Source organism: Electrophorus electricus, chromosome 3 (assembly GCF_041902795.1).
Source record: "Electrophorus electricus isolate QZ-2024a chromosome 3, ASM4190279v1, whole genome shotgun sequence".
NCBI lineage: Eukaryota > Metazoa > Chordata > Actinopteri > Gymnotiformes > Gymnotidae > Electrophorus > Electrophorus electricus.
This window is the reverse complement of record NC_137499.1, coordinates 677,280-697,439: the sequence shown is the minus strand read 5'-3', so window position 1 is coordinate 697,439 and position 20,160 is coordinate 677,280. Positions and strand designations below refer to the sequence as shown.

Here is a 20,160-nt window from a genome sequence, read left to right as displayed (position 1 = left end):
ATCTATGACTCATCAATACCATTGATCGCCACAAAGTTCATTCATTCACTGGCAAGTGGCATATGAGTGTTTTACATAAAAAGATTGAAGAGAGGCAGTGTGCATGTCAGCAAAATGTCACTGAAACGGCCTTCACTGCCACTGTCTCCGTAGGAGGTTTGGAATGGGTGGGGTTACAGCATGGGCGGATATCCCAGAGAACACCTGATGATGGGTTATAACAATCTGTTAGACATCTCATGTCTTATTGTGCACCTTCACCTGTTAACCACAGCTGAAGGCAGCAGGGTCTACCCTAGCATCCAACCTAGTGTCTACCCTGGCGTCTACCCTGGCATCTACCCTAGTGTCTACCCCGGCGTCTACCCCGGCGTCTACCCTGACATCTACCCCGGCGTCTACCCTGGCGTCTACCCTGGCGTCTACCCTGGCGTCTACCCCGGCATCTACCCTGGCGTCTACCCTGGCGTCTACCCCGGCGTCTACCCCGGCGTCTACCCCGGCGTCTACCCTGGCGTCTACCCCAGCGTCTACCCTAACTGCTTGGCTAGTGGACTACTTGTGACGCTCGACTGCCCTCAAAGACCCAGTGGATATCCAGTGTAAATCCAGCCCAGGGGATCTGGTAAAAGCTAATAATGCGTTATTGCAGTCCGGGTCCGAGCTGCAGTCTCTCCTCTCAGACAGCGTCACCCTGCAGAGGACTGGGTGAGTGATAATGGCTAATAATGCAGGAGAGAGCAGGAGGGAGAGAGAATCCGATCTGGGCATGGGCAGAGTGGTGCGCGTGGGGCTGGTGTGCTGTCCCCAAGATCCTTCCCTCGGTCAGGCAGGAGGAAACACTCACTCAGAGAGTAGAGAGGATGTAGAGAGAAACCCCTTACAGGACAACGGAGAGGATGACACAGCATCTGGATGTGTGAGCTACATATTTGAGCCAGAGTCTGCCAAATGATTAGTAAAGCCTCCTGCCTGTGCCTTGGCCACTTCTCATTGGACAGAGGGCACTCCTGGAGCAGCAGAGGGTCAGAGTTCAGAAGCTTTAGCAGGGCTTATTAAGCAGGGATTGAACGTCTGGCCTCTGGGTTCATGGGCAGATCCGTCCAGAGTTGGGGTGCCACACCCTGTCCTCTCTGGGAAGAGCTGAGGCTGTTCGGAGGTCTCCTGCTCAGAAGTCTTCTCTCGCATGTTCCCGCCTTCATTTTAGCTTGTGCAATATGAAAGAACATGTTATTGTTATTGTTTTTCAAAGTCTGTGTGTTTACATGGGTAATCTGAACTAGGCACCGTTCTGAAATGGAACCCAATTTGATTTATTATGACAATGTATTCATATTTAATGTAGTAGCCTTCTCAAACCAAGAACAAGGAAAGTACAAAAACCAGATCAGTCATTAGTCGGCTCCAGATGCAGCCGGTGGGTTTGTTGTGGGGGGGGTATTTAAACCTTTCAAAGAGAATAGGAGATCAGCTCCTTCTGCTCGTAACGCTACGGCTGCACTTACAGATTCTTCCTGCTTGCAATCTTTTAACCGTTTGACTCTTTTTGTTCATTTTGTTTTGGAAAAACAATGTTTCTTAAAACCGCCCTCAGAACTGGAATAATACCTCAATTTTCAAACCTAAACATATTAAATATTTACAGCTTTGATCACAACAAATGCTTTTGAGTTATTATTTGCAGTGCTTTGCTGTGATAAAGAGGATTTATAAAAACATGTACAACAATAACACAAGTTTTGTCCTACTCACTCACTGCTTTTTGGGGATTAATATGAAAAATAAAACAGGCTATTGAAAGTATGAAGGCACTAAGCCTTAATGGATCCTCTAACGTCAACAGTGTTCAGTGTAGATCACAACACAAACACTCAGATATCAGTGTTCAGCGTAGATCACAGGACAAACACTCATATATCAGTGTTCAGCGTAGATCACAGGACAAACACTCAGAAATCAGTGTTCAGCGTAGATCACAGGACAAACACTCAGATATCAGTGTTCAGTGTAGATCACAACACAAACACTCAGATATCAGTGTTCAGCGTAAATCACAGGACAAACACAGAAATCAGTGTGTAGTGTAGAGTACAGGACAGACACTCATATCTGAATCATACCTCTTGTGTTTTCTTTATACGTGTTGTCAATTCAACATTTCATGAATGGGTGAGACTAAATTTCTCACGTTAGTATACTATAACCTGTTAAACTACAGGCTTATTATTTAGTTATCAGTGAGAATTAATTATTCATGATGTTATGAAGACTGGTAGTATGCAGGCAGTCACTGATCTGCAGACTACGTATCCCATAATCCTCCTGTACGGTCCCAGTCAACTGAGTTCTAACCTCATCTGTGTCTCATTCTCCTTAATGTGTTCACTCTGCATAAATCCTATTGTCTCTATCTGCTCGTTTGCCAGGCTTGCGTTTGTGAGCCGTAGTGTGTTGCCTTGTTGGCTGTTTTGGGATATTCTCTTACCTGTGCCTCTGCTCGCATTGCCTCTTGTTGTATTTGATGACTCTTTGGATTGCCCCTATTAAACTGGAATTAAACTGGAATTAAACTGGAATCCTCCACTGCATTCATATCCGTCTCTATCCAAAAAGCTGACACTGCAGTACAGCTCAGTCATTTCCTATCACATTCCTCTTTAGAAAGAATAAACATGCACACTTTTCATTCCAACATAGCAGCAAATATTCTATTGACATGTATTATTTCAATATCTCAATTTTTCCTTTCTTTGAAAAATGAAGCTTTGAAATATTTCCTCCTTATCGCCACTTGTATGTTTGTGATCTGAATTAAGGTGCAGATTAATGGCATGTGTGGTATTAGTTAATAGGCTCTTGCAGCTGTGCAGCAGTAATGCTGAATATTGAAAAAGGTTCACACCTCACTGATAAAGTAATAATCATTATAATAATACCATCAATTAGATATAATGACCAGTTCTTTATTGGGTGACTATTAGGTTAGCTTTCCTCAGAGCTCAAAACAGCTCAGTGTTACATTAGTATGAATCGCAAATGCTAACATTAGCTGTAAAAACAGAAAATTGATTCCTGTGCATGGAGCGTTCTGTATATATATATATACCTCGTTAATTGAATGTTCCTAAAACCTTATCACTTAGTCGCTTTACACTCAGAATTCCTCTTACCACACCAATGGACTACCTCTGACCCCCCGAAAATGTACTTTTCCTACAGGTGTGAGTTTTCAGAGGGCGTGAACTTAATTGCAATGGTATCTGAAAATATTCAATCAGTTAAACACTGAGCATGCAATAACAGATACACTGGGTAGGCAATGAAAAAAGTGTTTGGAAATGGAATATCAGATAAACAGTGTCGAAAATTTGAACAAAGTGCAAAATGGCTTCTTGGTGTTAAATGTAGCTGCAGTTGCTTTTCCGTCCATGTGGCTTTACTGTTACAGCCACAGACGGTTTGTGGTGCGGGTGTAGACTAGGCCACATTGCTGGGCATCGTAGTGGGTCTGTCTGTCAGTCGCTCTGTTGGATGTAGGTCTTCTCCTGAAAAATGGCTCCCTGGGTAATCGAAATTGAATCTACCAATCCATCCCCCCCGAATGATAGTGAGCGGTAAAGATTCTTCTGGCCCACTTTCACAGAGACTAACTCACCACTTGGTTTATCAGAAACATTTATTTATTACAGACATCTTGTAGGCATGCAGTGAGAGGCCACGCCCATCTGCTGCCATCCTGTTCATCATTGGTCAGTTTCTGAAAACAGGCACCCTGGTTGGCTTGATTGGCTTGGCAGGCGGGATCAGCAGCAGAGGGTGGTTGACACATTAAGCATGTGAGTGTGACTGAATGTACCAGTAAACCAGGTGTACCTAATGAAGAGGGCAGTTAGTGTAGCTGCATAGAAGGTGGCTGGTGTTTGTAACTTAAAGAAATGTTCCATTTAGGACACATTCATATTACATTCACGCTCCAGTTCTGATTGGGGGGGGGTTGCTGTGATTTCACTGTGACTGCAGCTGTAATCAGGCTTTACGTTTCTGTTTACCCTTGGTCTCCTTCCTCTCCAGTGACCACGTGGCTGACCCGAGTTACTGAGCTGAATCTGACCTCCCCACTAAACGAGATATACAATGAGTTCAGTTTTCAAAGAAAAAAAATCCTAAATTGATTCATAGCGGCAGAAATGTGTCAAATGACCTTTACAGTGCTCAGTCCACGTTGTGAATGTTCCTGTTGTTTGGATGCTTTGTGGAGTTCTCCTGCATTCTTCTCTGGGGAAATAGTCATTAATTGAAATCATTTCCATGTGTAAGGTTGGCCAAGTCCCTCTCTGCCTTGCGTGTCAGCGGGTCGATCGGTATTTGCAGCATACAGTGGGCCCGGGTGATAAGAACTAGTTGCACTTGTTAAATGATTGCAGGAGCAGAGTGGGGAGGGCCAGACCCAAGGGCAGAGGAGAGGAGCCAGAGAGCGAGGTGGAGGAGTGTCCAGGAGAATTCCGCACTGGATGCTGTTCTGGCAGCAGGACCTGATGGTCTTCAGCCGCAAAACTGAAATATTTCAGGTGATTTAAGGCTGACCAAATGTTTTCAATCTTTTTTTCATCTCTCTCTCTCTCTCTCTCTCTCTCTCTCTCTCTCTCTCTCTCTCTCTCTCTCTCTCTCTCTCTCTCTCTCTCTCTCTCTCTCTCTCTCTCTCTCTCTCTCTCTCTCTCTCTCTCTCTCTCTCTCTCTCTCTGAATTATCAAAAGCTTGGCTGTAGGAATCAGACAGTCTCCTCTGGCCTCCCCCAGGCGTGTGTTTTTGTCCTGTGTGTTCAGAGAGGGATTCTGAGCAGGAACACACACTTCAGAATGAAGGCTGCTCTCTGCATACCACTTGGCAGGATGTGCTGTATCTTTAAGAGGCCTGTTACGTGCTGTTGATTAGTTTTGCTGAGTGGGTATGCAGAGACCAATAAATTAAATATGAATAAATTAAAAATGTACTCTAGCAGAAAATTGCTTGGAAAACAACCACCTCCCCATTAAAATATGTATAGTAATGCCTTTTATGTCTGGCAACATGGGATTAGATATCACTGTAAATTAACACGCCATCCGACCGTAGTTGAGAACTTTTCACTTTTAACAAGGACTTATAAAAAAAGCATTTACTCCAGTGTGTTCACTAATTAATTTGATATTCAAATGAGCTAATGTATTATAATTGCAAATATCCCAAATAAGAGTAGTTAGGGGGGAAAATAGAGGAACAGTGTCAACAAAGATTGATGAAGCTTGCTTTGAAAAATGCCATCTGCTTCAAATGTTTACTTGAGGCAGAGTTAAGAAACATCTAAGGAACGGACGCCTCTGTCTAAACATTATCGTGCACATGCACGCACACACATGCATACGCACACACACACACAGACACACACACACACCACACACGCACGCACGCACACACACACACACACCATACACGCACGCGCACACACACACACACACACACATACACACACTCACACGCACATGCACACACACACACACACACTCCTATGCCCCTCTCTGATGCACCAATCCATTCCATCTGGAGGTGGCGGCCACAGTGTTTTTAGGCTCACACCCAAACGCATGCACACACACCTCACCATGACAACAAGGACGCACACACACCGAAGGGGATCAGGGACATCGCACGTGTGATGAACTCCCGCAGATAAAGTCTCCGCAATGCTGGAGTGACATTGCAGCCACATTAGCTCATTACTACAATGTCATGGGCAGCATGGTGAGGAAGCATTAGGTAGAGTTGGTGTGTGTGTGTGTGTGTGTGTGTGTGTGTGTGTGTGTGTGTGTGTGTGTGTGTGTATTAGGATGGAGAGGACTGCATGTATCAGAAGAGCTGATAAATTAGGGGAGATTCCATTAAGGTTATTGAGATGCAGGTCTCCAGTATGTACAGATAGATGCTGGGTCTGGCAGGGGTGGCAGGCAGGAAGGAGTCTCTCTCTCTCTCTCTCTCTCTCTCTCTCTCTCTCTCTCTCTCTCTCTCTCTCTCCTTCTCTCTCTCTCTCTCTCTCTCTCTCTCTCCTTCTCTCTCTCTATCTCTCTCTCTCTCTCCTTCTCTCTCTCTCTCTCTCTCCTTCTCTCTCTCTCTCTCATTCTCTGATGACATTAGCACCCATGCAGCCCTGATCACCCCCGGAGTTGCACCACAGGTTCTCTCTGCACATCCCTCCCCATCTCTGTCTCTAAGACCTAAAAGGATCCCCCAGCTCCTTCCCTGGTGCCCATCTGGCGGGCTGTACAGCTGGAGGAGGAAGGCCGCTACCTTGTTCCAACTGGCCACCTTTTCTAATTTCCTCTGCCTCTGTCTCAAACAAACGCCTTTTCTTCTCAGCCGTACTCCCCTGCTTGTTGTGTGTGCTCTATTATTTTTGGCAGAAAAGTTTCACTTGGTTACAACCTTTCAGGGGGAAAAACTACTTTGACGCCAAGCAAACGTCTGATCTCACATGTTAAGTTGGAGCAATATGAAAATATCTGTTCCATCCCTAAATTCTTCCACCTCCATTTTTCATGTGTTCGCTCTCTTAAATTTCAGCTCGTTCCCTGAGGCCTGGAGATGCACTCAGTAATTTACTGCAGGTCACATTCCACCAGCACAATTCAATTTGGGGAAGTTTCCCCCCTCCTCTCTCTCTCTCTCTCTCTCTCTCTCTCTCTTTGTCTCTCATTCTGCTTCTCTCCCTTCACTCTCTCTCTTCCACTCTTTGCTATAATGAATTAGAAATCTGGCACGAGAAAATGAAGACCATATGTTGAAATCCCATCCTGGCCTCTGACAACGCATTAGCCATACAGGCAGTTGTCTAAACAGACCTTATGCAAATTCTTCTCAGCGCTTTGAAGTGGGAGAGGGGCTTTTCAAACTGAATGAATCATTGTTATCTACAGAGTCCATGCCTCCAACTGCACACCAGTTCTGGCTGAAATTCCAGCCTACAGTAGTGAATGGGGTCTTCATAGCCAACCAATCAGAACTTGTACAGCCCTAGATTGGGAGTTATTGAGATGATTCATCATGCTCAGGTGATACACAGTCATACATTGTCATTATTTAATAGTGCAATTTGTCAAATATGAACACATTCACATGCACGCTGGAAAGCTAATGCCAAGCTATTGTGTTCTACCTCTCTGCTCCATTATAAGAACCAGAGAAGCTGGGACTCTGTATGCTGCCACCCAGTGGCATCCTCCAGGATACCAGTCTGGATCCACTCCGTACGTATTTGTATTTTAGCAACAGCGTCAGCCTAGAGCCTAGATCAATAGGCAGTGTCACCCAGAGGTCATGATCATAGATGATAATGGAGCTTGCCTGAAACATTTAGTATCTTATGTAGTGAAGTCTACATTTAGAGCAGCCTTTTGTCACGCAACCACCCCACCCAACCCCAACCCAAACGTGTTCATTTTGTTTACATTTTCCTGGTTTGTATTTTTGACGAGTGGCTTTTTTTATCCTGTACACAACGTACTCTTCTAATGTGTTAGGGCACAGCCTATGCTACACAATGAACAAATTCATCAGAACTGTAGCCCACATTTGCCATCAAAGGGACTTAGAGGATGGGTTTGTCACACACACACACACACCACTGAACGCAAATAGGGCTCTAACACAGCAACACAGCCTCAGTGAGTTCTGCTATTTTAATATTGTATGCATGCTAAGGATTATTTTCTCCCAGCAGAAACACCAGGTCTTCAGTGGTGCAGTGCTCACACTCTCAGTGGCCAGCCAAACCAGATTAGACCCACATTCACTCGGACTCCCAATCCCACACGTCTCGTGGCAGACACTCATACTGACATCGCACTACTGGTATTAAACAACTATATGGGTTAATGCTCTTATTCACATTCAGGATGCATGTCACATTTAGATGCACATGTAGAAGTAACTGGCGCTCAGGTTATGTAGAGGTCATTCAAGTTGTGCAAAAACAAGGAAAATACAATTAAAGGAACATGAATTATACGATTTATTGAATATGTAAATTAATTAACTGTTTACAGTGGAATCCCTTTCGTGACTTGGCAAAGTGGGGGGAAACAGCATTTAGTTCATTAGCATGCACATTCTGTGGTCTCGGTCTGGATATGAGGAGTCAACACCATTTACACTTTAAAGGGGACAAATCATCATTTTCCATCTAAGGCCATGTGGCTTTGGTTCTAAAGTCAAAAAACTACAACAAACCCTGTAAACCTCTGATACATTCTTTATTAACCCTTAAAGCAAGAAATATACTCATTTCTTTTCATCTTTGAATAAATATTCACTGTGCCTCAAGAAGGCTCAGGCATCGTAGCCAGCCTGGACGGGGTAGTGGGGCTGTAACGATCGTCTCTCCAGCCCAACAACGTGACACAGCAGGAAGGTGTTCCTTTGTGTTCCTTTGGCCTGTTTCTGATCTCCTTCCCCAGTGTTAATAAAGTACTTCATCCCTGACAGATGAGAGATATGTAGAATTCATTCTCTCACAGCCACCGTCAGGCATCCTGCAGGCCTGCCACCACCCTGCGAACCCCGGACACGGCACACCGCTCTTTTGGCACTCGGCGCGGTGGCTCCACTTGCTGGGACTGGGGGCGAGGCTGGGGGTGGGGCCTAACTGCTCTTTTTGGCTCTGGAGCCGGGGCCCGGTTTAGGGCCCTGGCAGTCTGATGGGCCGATGTTACATGCTGACGGACTCTGGCTCTTGGCTGGGCGGACCGCAGCGGTCGGGGGGGCGAGCTGGGGAGAGGAGGCCCTGCCGCTGCCTTCCGTCGTGTCCGGTGGGGCGTGGTGCTTTGCGCTCGGCTGAGCAGGAGGTTTGTTACCTGCGTGGGACTGCAGAGATAAGACACTCACATTCGTTTCAAACGGGAGCAGCGGGTGCACTGGCTGCCGGACTGTAGGAGTGGCACGAGCACGCTGCTGCACGTGGGTGGTGCTGCCGCCATCTAGTGGTTGTTTTTTCGAGACTGTGGCTTGTAATTACTCTGACCACAGCTCTACTTTCACAAAGATTCCATAGCAGAGGTTTTCTACAGATTACACATATTTGACAGCATGACACAGGGAGGCTGGTTGTGTGTGTGTGTGTGTGTGGACCTGAGCACCGGCGACACCGACAGCTCCCACGGTCTTCAGAGCAGTGCCGTTCTTCTTCACACCGTTGGAGGAAGAAGGAGAGGTTTTCTTTTTCTGACACTACAGTGGACAACACATCAGGAAAATCCATCTGAGTGGCTTTCATCACAGTTCCTTTACATTAATATGAAACTAGGAAATTTTGCACTAGAATTCACTTTGAGTAATAGTGGGGTTATTATCAGTTTCAGTGACATATATAAGATTTATGATTCCTGTCTGGAGGGAGTCAGGAGGGTCTGGCATCTAGCAAAACAAAATAAAAACAGTGAATATAGAAGATGAATACTGCTGTCTATATGGAACACAGAGAGCACTGATCACAGCCTGGTTCAAAGATACCATAAAGACATGACTGAGGTTTCAGAGATACCATGCAGACATGACTGAGGTTTCAGAGATACCATACAGACATGACTGAGGTTTCAGAGATACCATACAGACATGACTGAGGTTTCAGAGATACCATAAAGACATGACTGAGGTTTCAGAGAGACCATACAGACATGACTGAGGTTTCAGAGAGACCATACAGACATGACTGAGGTTTCAGAGAGACCATACAGACATGACTGAATCAGCAACATACAGGCTGTAGGGACATACCTCAAGGCAATGACACATGCCGTATGTTACACTCTAGGGTGTGAGGGATATGGGCTGAGTGGAAGGCGTGACCTGTTCACCTGTTTGGAGGCCTTGCTGTTGGTGCCGTCCCGGTCGCTGTCACTGCTGTGCACCAGAGCTGGAGGAGGTGCAGAAGGAGGAGCAGAAGGAGGCTCCAGGGAGGCCATGGGCTTGGCCAGGAAGTGGCTGAGGGAGAGGCTGCCCAAGTCCACGCTCACCTCTTCACTATCGCCCTCTTCTGGGGTGTCCTGGAACTGGCGCATCATCTCCAGCACGTTAGTGGGGGAAGTGTTGGTGGAGGTGTCTCCCTGAAACCGCACGGTCACTACACTCATTCACACATTCTCCTCCTTGATGGACAGCTAGCCAGACATTCCATATGAGATGCTGGTTTCAATTTCCACCCAGCCCATTTTAAACTAAAGAGGGGGTGACGTGTGAAGTCTGGAGCCGTACTCTGAGCCAGGGAATGTCCAGCAGTTCACTGGCTGTGATGCGGTGAGCAGGGTCCACTTTCAGCAAACAGCGCAGGACCCGCTTGGCTAGCAGAAAAACATGGGGACCCATATTAGCCACAAAGTAACAGACTCAGTGTGTGTGTGTGTGTGTGTGTGTGTGTGCGTGCATGCGTGCGTGGCAACCTGCATCACTGACGCTGCTCCACGTAGGCCCAGAGAAGTTGAGTTCTCCCTTCTTGATCATCTCAAAGAGGTGATCTTCTGAGCTGGACATGAAGGGAGGTTCCCCACACAGCCTGCAGAGGTGACATGATCATCACCAACCTCACATTTACACACCATGCCTGCTGTATGCTTCTAGAGGGCTATCAGCCGTTAGTGGCAAACATAAGACACGTGCGTGTGTGTGTGTGTGTATGCGGGTCTTCTTACAGCATGTACATTATAACTCCGATACTCCACACGTCACACTGCTGGCTGTACTCATGGCCATCGATAACTTCAGGTGCTGGGGGGCAGAGACGTGGGTCAGTAGTGAGGGAGGCTCCATCCTGTGTGATGTCTGAAGCTTGGAGACTCAGCTCCCTCTTCTGAAACGCTATCAGCGTCACATCAGCTAAATGAGGTCAACCCCTTCTCCACTGCTAGCATTTAATCAGCTACCTCAGATCTTATTAGACCAGCCCACATTCATTCATCACATGACAAGCTAATGGGAGCATGGTGTGTGTGGATAAAAAAGTGTGTTTGTGTGTATGTGTGTGTATAAGTGTGTTTGTGTGTGCTCAGGCACATGTGTGTGTGTGTGTGTGTGTGTGTGTGTGTGTGTTACCCATGTAGATGGGTGTCCCACATGTTGCTTGCAGCATATTCTCACTGCCAACACCACCTTTCTGCACGGAAAGACCGAAATCTGTAACCTGGGATAGGAAGACAAGCTGCTATAATGCTGCTATATCACACACACACACACACACACAGTACACAATCACAGGCAATGCCATGCACGCACAATACAAATAATCAATAACACAGAACACACACATGCGCACGTGCACACACACACACACACACACACACACACACACACACACACACACACACACACACAGCTACACGTACACACACACAGCTACACGTACACACGTACACACACACACACACACACACACACACACCCCTACACGTTTGTACACACACGTACGCACGCACACACACGGTCTCCCCGTCCCTGATGAATAATATATATGTGGAGTATACATGGTTTCCACAGAGCTGCTGGAGGTGAGTAGGATCACTGTCCAGTAGTGATGACCACCTTCTACCAGACAGCACATTAACACCATTACACACACACACCATTACACACACACACACGCACACACACACACACAGTGTCTGGCAGTGGTCTCCTCCTCCAGTATCCACCAGCACACTGGTGCTGCTGCCCACTGGCCCGTGGTATTGCTGGGTTTCTCTCTGGGTGTGCAGTGTGGAGAATGGCAGGATGCCTGGCAGAACGAGGCCGTGTTACGTGGGTGTAACAGGCAATGGTGTGTGTGTGTGTGTGTGTTTCTTCACCTTGATATTCACCATGCCTTCATTTTCACCCTGGCGATAATTCTTCACAAGAATGTTTTCCAATTTGAGGTCCCTGTGAACAATGTCTGAGAGTAAAGGATGACAAGACAGACAAAGAAAGGATGAGGGGTTCTTTTCAACAACAAGACATGAGATATTTAATTATGTTTAAAAAGGGAGTCAACTTAAGACATTAAACGTTTCTTAAAAGAACACTGATATAAAATATTGTACACAAGTAACAGAAAAAGTAGCAGTTACTTTAGTACTTTAGCAAGTCTAGACTTTAAACAGAATTAATCCACACCAAGCAGCAAGCTCAGTTTTTTGTATTGTCACCCCAGTCTGATCTTGACCCGGTCTGATCTTGACCCGGTCTGATCTTGACCCGGTCTGATCTTGACCCGGTCTGACCTCACCTCTTTATAACTCGACACATCTAATGATCTTTAGCAGAAGTGGCCCATGGGCCAGTGCAGGTGTGGGTAATATAACTACAGAGTTTCCTACTCCATGCAGTGCTCTGTCCGCGACTTACAGTTGCCATCAGGAGCTTTTCTAAGTGTAAGGCGCAGCAGTGCTTGGGGACTGTTGGAAAACACACCTATTAATCAGCATTCCTCCTTGCTCAGCCTTAATGACTCATTACCCTCCTGTAATGGTGTCTCATTGCCAAGCAACCTCCTAAATTGCCTCTAACTGGAGATTTCAGCAGGAGACAGAAAAAGGGGGGTGAAAATTGCAGAGCATCTTCAAATAAACCCCTCACACTCAATTAAAATAGGTTGATATTTAATCTGGCAGTTGTTCATTATTATCTTATGATTAGACGAAGCCCAGACCCCGGTAATGGCACATGGCCTTAATATGGGTACAATCAGTGATAATCAGACGTCAGCATGAACAAAGCAATCGGGCTCTCACGTATGATCCAGTTATAATGTGACCGATTTGCCCAAATGCAGGTGCAGTCTGCGTACAAGGCTTCCCTCTGACAGCGCGGCGTCACTGGAATCATTCAGTCATAATGGGATTACATATATAAAAATGCAAATTTAACTACTGATGGAGAAAAAGGACACTGCGGGCCACCCACCCTTCCATTACTGCTGCTTCATGAGGCTCAGAGAGAGGAGGCCCCGTTTGTGAAGGAAGACAAGACGGTTGCCTGGTCTGTGAGTTTTACCCTGTTTGTGAAGGTAGATGGTTGCGTGATCTGCGCATTTTACCCTGTTTGTGAAGGTAGACGGTTGCCTGATCTGTGCGTTTTACCCTGTTTGTGAAGGTAGACGGTTGCCTGATCTGTGCATTTTACCCTGTTTGTGAAGGTAGACAGTTGCCTGATCTGTGAGTTTTACCCTGTTTGTGAAGGTAGACGGTTGCCTCAGCTAAGTTTCTGATGATGAGCCTGGTCTCCTCCTCACTGAAGCGCTTGTTGTTCTGTAGGAGCCTCTTCAGTTCTCCTCCCTCACACAACTCTATGACCAGGTACATTCTCTAGAACACACACACACACACACACACACACACACACACACACACACACACACACACACACACACACTCCTCCAGTTACTCCAGTATTTTCTCCATCCTCTGTGCCAACCCTATTGGTAGTAGCTCAACATCAGGACCCAGTCCCTAGTGGTGGACTGGGAGCTGATACCGGTCTTCCGCCTACCTGTGGTGTCTCAAAGACCTCCTCCAGCTGGATAATGTGTGCATGGTTCACCCTCTTCAAGATCTTCACCTCCCTTTCCAGTAGCTTCACAGCAGATCTCCCAGCCTGCACACGGACACGCGGCAGGCGTAAGGCCGGCATCACTGACCGCGGGCGAAGCCACGGGTCCCACTGTTTGCACACTTACCTTCTCTTTGTTCACCTTTTTAATGGCCCACTTTTTCTGCGTCTTGATGTGGGTGGCTTCGCAGACGACCCCGAAGTTACCTTGACCTAATTTTCTCCCAAAGGAGTAGATTTGCTAGGGAACCCAAATGAAGAGGGCAGCATTAGGTCAAGTAACACATCATTTTCTACCAGACCGACAGTAAACAACCCTCCATCTCTCCCTTAATGGGGACACAATGGGCATGGGGGTGTGGGGGTCTTGTTTTTCAGTCTCCCCACACTCCATTAAGTCGAGACCTGAATCCTTAAAGTGGAACTTAATTTTCAAGTTTGCCAGTCTCTGGAGTTTGAGAGAATATAGTATTTCTAATCAAGTTACAAATTATTAAGTTGCTGCAGTAGCTCATTCAATCTCAGGTCTAATTAACTTGATCATTATCTGGGCGCATGCAAGGCTGAGCACTGCCTGCTGCGGGTTTGGCAAAGACAGCAGTCAAAAGCCTCCAGAGAGGACAAGGCCAATCAAGAGCACAAAGCGGAGTAATTTTCCTCCAGGCCTGACGGGGGAGCTGTGACAACTGCAGAGGGGTGTCAGATTTTTTTTTTAAAGTGTGGAGATAGCTAGAACACATTCCCCGTGACCAGTAGATAGCAGTTATGGAGTGCAGGTGATGTGAGGGAAGGTGTGTGTGAAGGTAAGGACACACAGCTGACATGTCTGAGCGAGTGAGATCAGCTCCACCTGAATTTCGGCCTCGTCCTCCATGCGTGTGTGGGGAACCTTTTTCTCAGCACTGTTCACACGGCTCCACTGGGTGGCCATCTTCCCAGCACCAGAATTGGCCTGAGTCATCTAGAAGAGAGGTCACGATGTTGAGTGCCACCGTGCGGACCACAAGCATGGCCTCTAGTCTCCTTCACCGACATCACGATGAGCAGAACTTACCATTAACAACTCAGCTGAGTTTATGAGTGTGTTATCTAACTACACCTTTTCGTTTTAACTTAATAATAACAATTACCTGATTTATGAAATTTTATTTTACTTACTACGATATTTATATTTAAAAATGATACGTGATCATTAGAAATGAAATATTTTGAATATAATGTAATATTAATAGCTTGATGGCATAAGCAGTGGTGGGCATTACAGGTAGTGGTTTGCTTGACAAACACACACAGTCCTCTCACCAGGGGACATACATTCCTTTCCAGTAACGGAAGGTTAATTCCCGCAGGTTACTTCCTGTCCCTGTGTCCTTCCTATCCTCAAGTTCTGCTGGTCATGTGATTAGTCATGTGACCAGCAATGAACCAGTAATATACTAGTTATAAGCAAAAAATAAAAATGCCAGTTATTTGAATGTATTTTTTCATCATCAAAAACACAGTCTTGTCCCTGGTTGGTCTCAAAGCCCCTGTGTTGGCCTAATTCCACCTCTCTCTCTTTAACTCACCATTTTCCTATTAACAGTTAAATGTAATTTACTCAGCTCGAAAAACGTTCTCCAAAGTCAAATTAAATGTACAGCAATCAGAGTGACGGCTGGGAGGTGGCGGAGTGGATCTGCCACGCAGGCGGAGATGAATAATTCAGGAGAATGCAGTGTCTTTAACCTCCCCTCTCTGAGCTGTATGATCTAGCCCCGCTGACACGTTCCCCTCAGCTCCGTCTCTGTCTCCCCAGTCCAGTCTATCTCTCTGCTAATCAGAACGATTGTGACAGACGCTAGTGCAGTCCAATCAGCTCGATCAGGGCTCGTTAGTGAGGTCTGAAGGGGTGTCATGAGTGGATCGGGGAGCCAGGGGCGGCACACCCAGGCATCACAGGAGGAGATGAGAAAGCAAGGTCAGGTCAGGGAGGTGTCTAACCCCCCACCACGCCACCATCAATCCAGAGAAGAGCTGGGAGAAGGGAGTGGGGTTTCAGCTGATGAAGAATGGCTCAGACAGGTGGACATGTCAGCACGTGAGTGACGCACAACAGCTCTTAAACATCTTGGAACAACAAAGCCTTATAAACAGCATAAAGACAGAGGGAAAATGAACACTGTTCTTGTTCTCTGTGGAACTGACAGGTAATTCACTGTGACACAGGAATTAACAGAGAGAGGGAGAGACAACACAATAACTCTGACACACACTGTCAGCTCAACATCTGAACGAGTCAGAACTGCACTTTGTGTGAAATGACAGAATGTCACATTTCTGTGAGGAGCCCAGCCTGACAGCATTTAGCCTCACCGACATGTTGAATACACTTCTGCATCTCACACACAGTGCTGCTGGTACCATTACATGCTACGGAATGAGAAGACGTATTCTCACCAAGCTGCTGAAGACTTCAGGAAGGCCATGTCAATAATGTTCTCCCCAGAACTGTACACCTACACGCACAAACACACACACACACACCCCCACCCCACACACACACAAACGTGCCAAATGTCTTTAAGATGCAAGTTGGCAGCAATATGCCTCTTCAACAGTGTTTTACAGGATAATATGACCATCTTCACAAGCTACAGAGTTTGACACAGTAAAGGTCTGACCCATCACTGTACCAGCAGGCGCCCAATCAGGTGAGGACAGAACATGGGATATAACATGAATCACACCATCACTGGGACAGAGAGACACGCTAGCTGTTTAAAATGATCACCCTACCAGCACCCATGTGTTGCTGCTCAGTACATGGTAATTATGGCAGAGAGGATGTCAACCTCTGACTCCCCCTCCCACTACCCCCCACCCCCCACCCCATTTTTCATTCCTCGTCCATAACTGTCAGAAGCCCATTAGTGTTTATTTATCGAGTGTTTGTGGGCCCATCTTTCCTCTGCCTTGTGAAAGAGATGCAGCCCCTCTGGCTCGAGAGCAAATTAAATGTGACATTGGTATGATGCCTGGACACACAACGATAATAGGGGACCCGGAAATAGTCCTCCCTTCCACTCCCCTCTCATGCACTCCACTCCCCTCTACTATCAATACACTCCTCTCTCCTCCCCTCACATCCCCTCTCTCTCCTCCATCCATCCCCTCTCTCTCAAACACTCTACCCTCATACACTCTCCTCCCCTCTCATACTCTCCTCCGCTCTTATACACTCACCCACATCTCATACACTCTCCTCCACGCTCATACACTCACCTACATCTCACACACTCTCCTCCCCTCTCCTCTCACACACTCTCCTCCCATCTCAGACACTTCCTCTCCCATTCTTCTCTCTCACACACACACACTCCCCCCACCCCCACCCCCACCGCCTAGTGAATTCTCAAAATGATGACATAAGATTGCCTGATTAATACAATTTAAATTAAGCATATTGGGGTAAAGCCTTAAAAGTGGCCACATGAGACTCTCACTATGCTCAGGACTTTTCTGACTGCTGAATGAAAAAGTACTGATTCAGTTTTGATTCATTACTCAGAATATCCCCATTTATAAGGACAAACCCAGCTTACATGGATTTGTCAAACTCATGTCAAAATGATCTATTTATATATGAAGAACATAGACATCTCTCTCTCTCTCTCTCGCTCTCTCTCTCTATTCATTCAGTTAATTTACAGCTTAATTATTTATTGACAGCTGGCTTTGATAACAAATGATAAACTTCAGAGTCCTAATGAAGCTTGGAATTACATTACCTAATGACAGAGTGCTCTGCATGTGTAGGCTACAAACACTATTGGATTCATTTGAACACTTTATCTAAATGTTTCACCTCGACGTTTGGATGATGATTTTGACCCTGCAGTACAACAGCTGCAGTCAAACAGTTCGGGATCTACGCTTAGAAAACAGCGGCGTTCATAGCACAGATGACAGATGGTAGCCTTCCATATGGTACTGTAGCACTGCACCACACAGGAGCTAGCGAGACTAGTCTGTGTTATGCTATACGCCTAATATATTGATCAAATAAAGAATGTTGTGGCTACAAAAAATAGAACATCAAATAGTAACTTTACTCCAACCAACTGGGCACCTGCCAGTGTTTCAGGACATGATCATACATTATATACTACTAAGCTCTAATGGGAACAGGTTTAAATCCTGATGCAAATGTGGGAGATTTAGTTATGTGATGAAAAGATTATACAGACAGATATCTGCATTTCATTATTAGCCTGATTAAGGCCAAGCAAAGTCCTCTTGGTGAACCTTAATAATTGTAAGTTATTATCAGGTCGTATATGATTGATGTCTGATCAGGGGCCCAGGACCAAGAAAATTCTTCTTACAGGAACCTGGTGAAGTTGCCAAGAGACCAGTGTGGCATTCAAAAACAGACAAAATTCAACAACATCTCTGATTTTTGCTTCTATAATATCATCTGACTAAAAGACCACTCGACAAAACCCTTTGTCCATTTCCATAACAACAACCTGCGTACGTTTGGTGGATCTGCCGAGATCACTTACAAAAAAGGCCTTTAGTGGAGAATTTGGTAGTTGCCTTTCAGTGAACCCCATATGACATTTCATTCAAATGGGATATGGGGTCTGGTAACATAAATAAGCAGAATTATCGTATTTATTAGACATGCTGAATTTTATTCCACACAAGTGTTAAAATGGCACATTGTTTTTATCCTACAGCGCAGACCACATTTTTCATGACTATATAAATCTGAAACACTGCAGTAAATCCAGACCAAGGAAGGTAACGCTAGGTTAATGTTGCAATGGCAACCAATATTCAGCAGCTTGACGCCAATAATTATTTAAATCTCACACACGTAGCAATTAACTCCCAGTGACCTGCTCCAGCTAAATATAATTGTCTGGCAAAGAACCTGCATAGTAATAGGTGTGTTAATGCGCACTGATGTTCCCAAACATCCAGCACGCTCTGGGTTGCTAGCTACTAACTAGCCAACTAAAACAACACTATAACAAGTTAATCAGAGTAACGTTAGCTATCCAGCCAACTTAAAACTCAAAACGACCGCTATATCGTTCATTTTAAACTTTTTTTTTTTACAATAAGTAGATGTAGGTTCCATAATATCAACTTTAGTGGGTAACACTACCTTTGTGTGAAATGAAAACAATAAAAGTATTTCTATGTGAAAACAAAGTGATTAGCAAGCTAGCTAAAAGACTTTAGATGCACATAGAAACAGAAGCTAGCTAACACTATATAAGACCAACTTACTATCTTACCTACCTACCATAACCCCATCTTAACCCTAACCCTCTAACTCTAACCCTAACCTTAACTCTAACCTAACCCCAGTCTACCTGTAGTCTAACCCTAACCCTAACCCCAACACTAACCCTAACCCCAGCCTAACCCTAACACTAACCCTAACACTAACTAACACTACCCTATCCCCACCCTAACCTTAGTCTAGCTCAAGTCTAACACTAACCCCAGCCTAACACTAACACTAGCCTAACACTAACCCTAACCGTAACCCTAACCCCAGCCTAACCCTAGTCTAGCCCTAACACTAACCCTAGCCTAACCCTAGTCTAGCCCTAACACTAACCCTAGTCTAACCCTAACACTAACCCTAACACTAACTCTAACACTAACCTAACCCTAGTCTAACGCTAACACTAACCCTAACCCCAGCCTAATACTAACCCTAACACTAACCATAACACTAGCCTAACACTAAACCTAACTCTAACCTTAACCCTAACACTAACCCTAATCCTAACTCTAACCCCAGCCTAACACTAACACTAACCCTAACTAACGCTAGCTAGCTAATTAGAATAGTAGCCCGGGCTTTTGTTTGTTTGTTTGTTTTTAGTAGTTAGGGTTATGTAGCTTAGCAAGCTAGCTGGCTAAGACGCGTAGTATCTAGGGTTGTATGATGGTTTAAATGTATTTGGTACTTTAAATGTAATAACTTTACACTTTAACTAAAAACATGTTATTTGTTAATTGGACTTTGTCTTTGTCGTGAATGTCTAGCTAACTTGGTGAAAATTAACTCGCCTACAGCTAGTTTGCTTAGCTACACTATTGCCCGAGCGTGTGTTGCCATGACAACCGCTAGACGTTGCCTTAGCTTCAGACCCTTTTCTAAAACCCTTCCTGCGAAGAAAATGAAGCGGTAAAATAACTTTTCGTGCTCATATTTACCTTCCACAACATCGCAGGCTCCTGGAGGGATGTGAGTCCTGCAGCGGCCGATGGTCACCGAAAAGCCCTGTAGGTTAGTAAAGTTTAAAACTACGGAGGCGCTTGAGGGACACCGCACTCCCCTCAGGTCTGTTAATGTCCGCGAACAATGCAGCACGACTGGAAGTATTATTATAATTCATTGATATTAGCACATAATAACATTTCTTTAAACATTCTCATTTAACATAACTTTTTATAAAAGGATTACTACATTGAATTAGATCGTACACCCAAATAAGAAACCCAAACCAGTGCTTAATCCCGTATGTGTGAGCTATTATGTTTGTGTAG

General features: G+C 45.4%; 1 protein-coding gene across 4 annotated transcripts; it reads right to left on the bottom strand.

The window, feature by feature from the left end:
- Nucleotides 1-8,023: 8,023 nt before the first annotated feature.
- stk33 (serine/threonine kinase 33) lies at nucleotides 8,024-20,160 on the bottom strand. Of its 4 annotated transcripts, XM_027025329.3 has the most exons (14): nucleotides 19,828-20,158; nucleotides 16,042-16,100; nucleotides 14,453-14,563; nucleotides 13,730-13,843; nucleotides 13,543-13,647; nucleotides 13,220-13,358; nucleotides 11,862-11,947; nucleotides 11,113-11,200; nucleotides 10,713-10,788; nucleotides 10,464-10,576; nucleotides 10,279-10,364; nucleotides 9,882-10,130; nucleotides 9,157-9,255; nucleotides 8,024-8,882 (listed from the first exon to the last, which is right to left on the bottom strand). In XM_027025329.3, the coding sequence occupies exons 3-14, from the start codon at nucleotides 14,561-14,563 to the stop codon at nucleotides 8,553-8,555; spliced, it is 1,596 nt and encodes a 531-aa protein (XP_026881130.3). In that variant the 5' UTR covers nucleotides 16,042-16,100; nucleotides 19,828-20,158; the 3' UTR covers nucleotides 8,024-8,552. The 4 variants fall into 4 exon arrangements, with proteins under 4 accessions (XP_026881130.3, XP_026881131.3, XP_026881132.3 ...); XM_027025330.3 differs by lacking the exon at nucleotides 16,042-16,100 and having other exon boundaries at nucleotides 11,113-11,173; nucleotides 19,828-20,160; XM_027025331.3 differs by lacking the exon at nucleotides 16,042-16,100 and having other exon boundaries at nucleotides 8,024-8,892.

Bases quoted from the DNA above. Each gene is read 5' to 3' on its own strand.
- stk33 (XM_027025328.3), bottom strand. The intron at 10,577-10,712 runs GTAAGAAGACCC...TCACCTCTGCAG, and splicing joins GGAGTTATAATGTACATGCT to GCTGTGTGGGGAACCTCCCT. The intron at 8,883-9,156 runs GTCCACACACAC...AGTCCCACGCAG, and splicing joins TCGGTGTCGCCGGTGCTCAG to GTAACAAACCTCCTGCTCAG.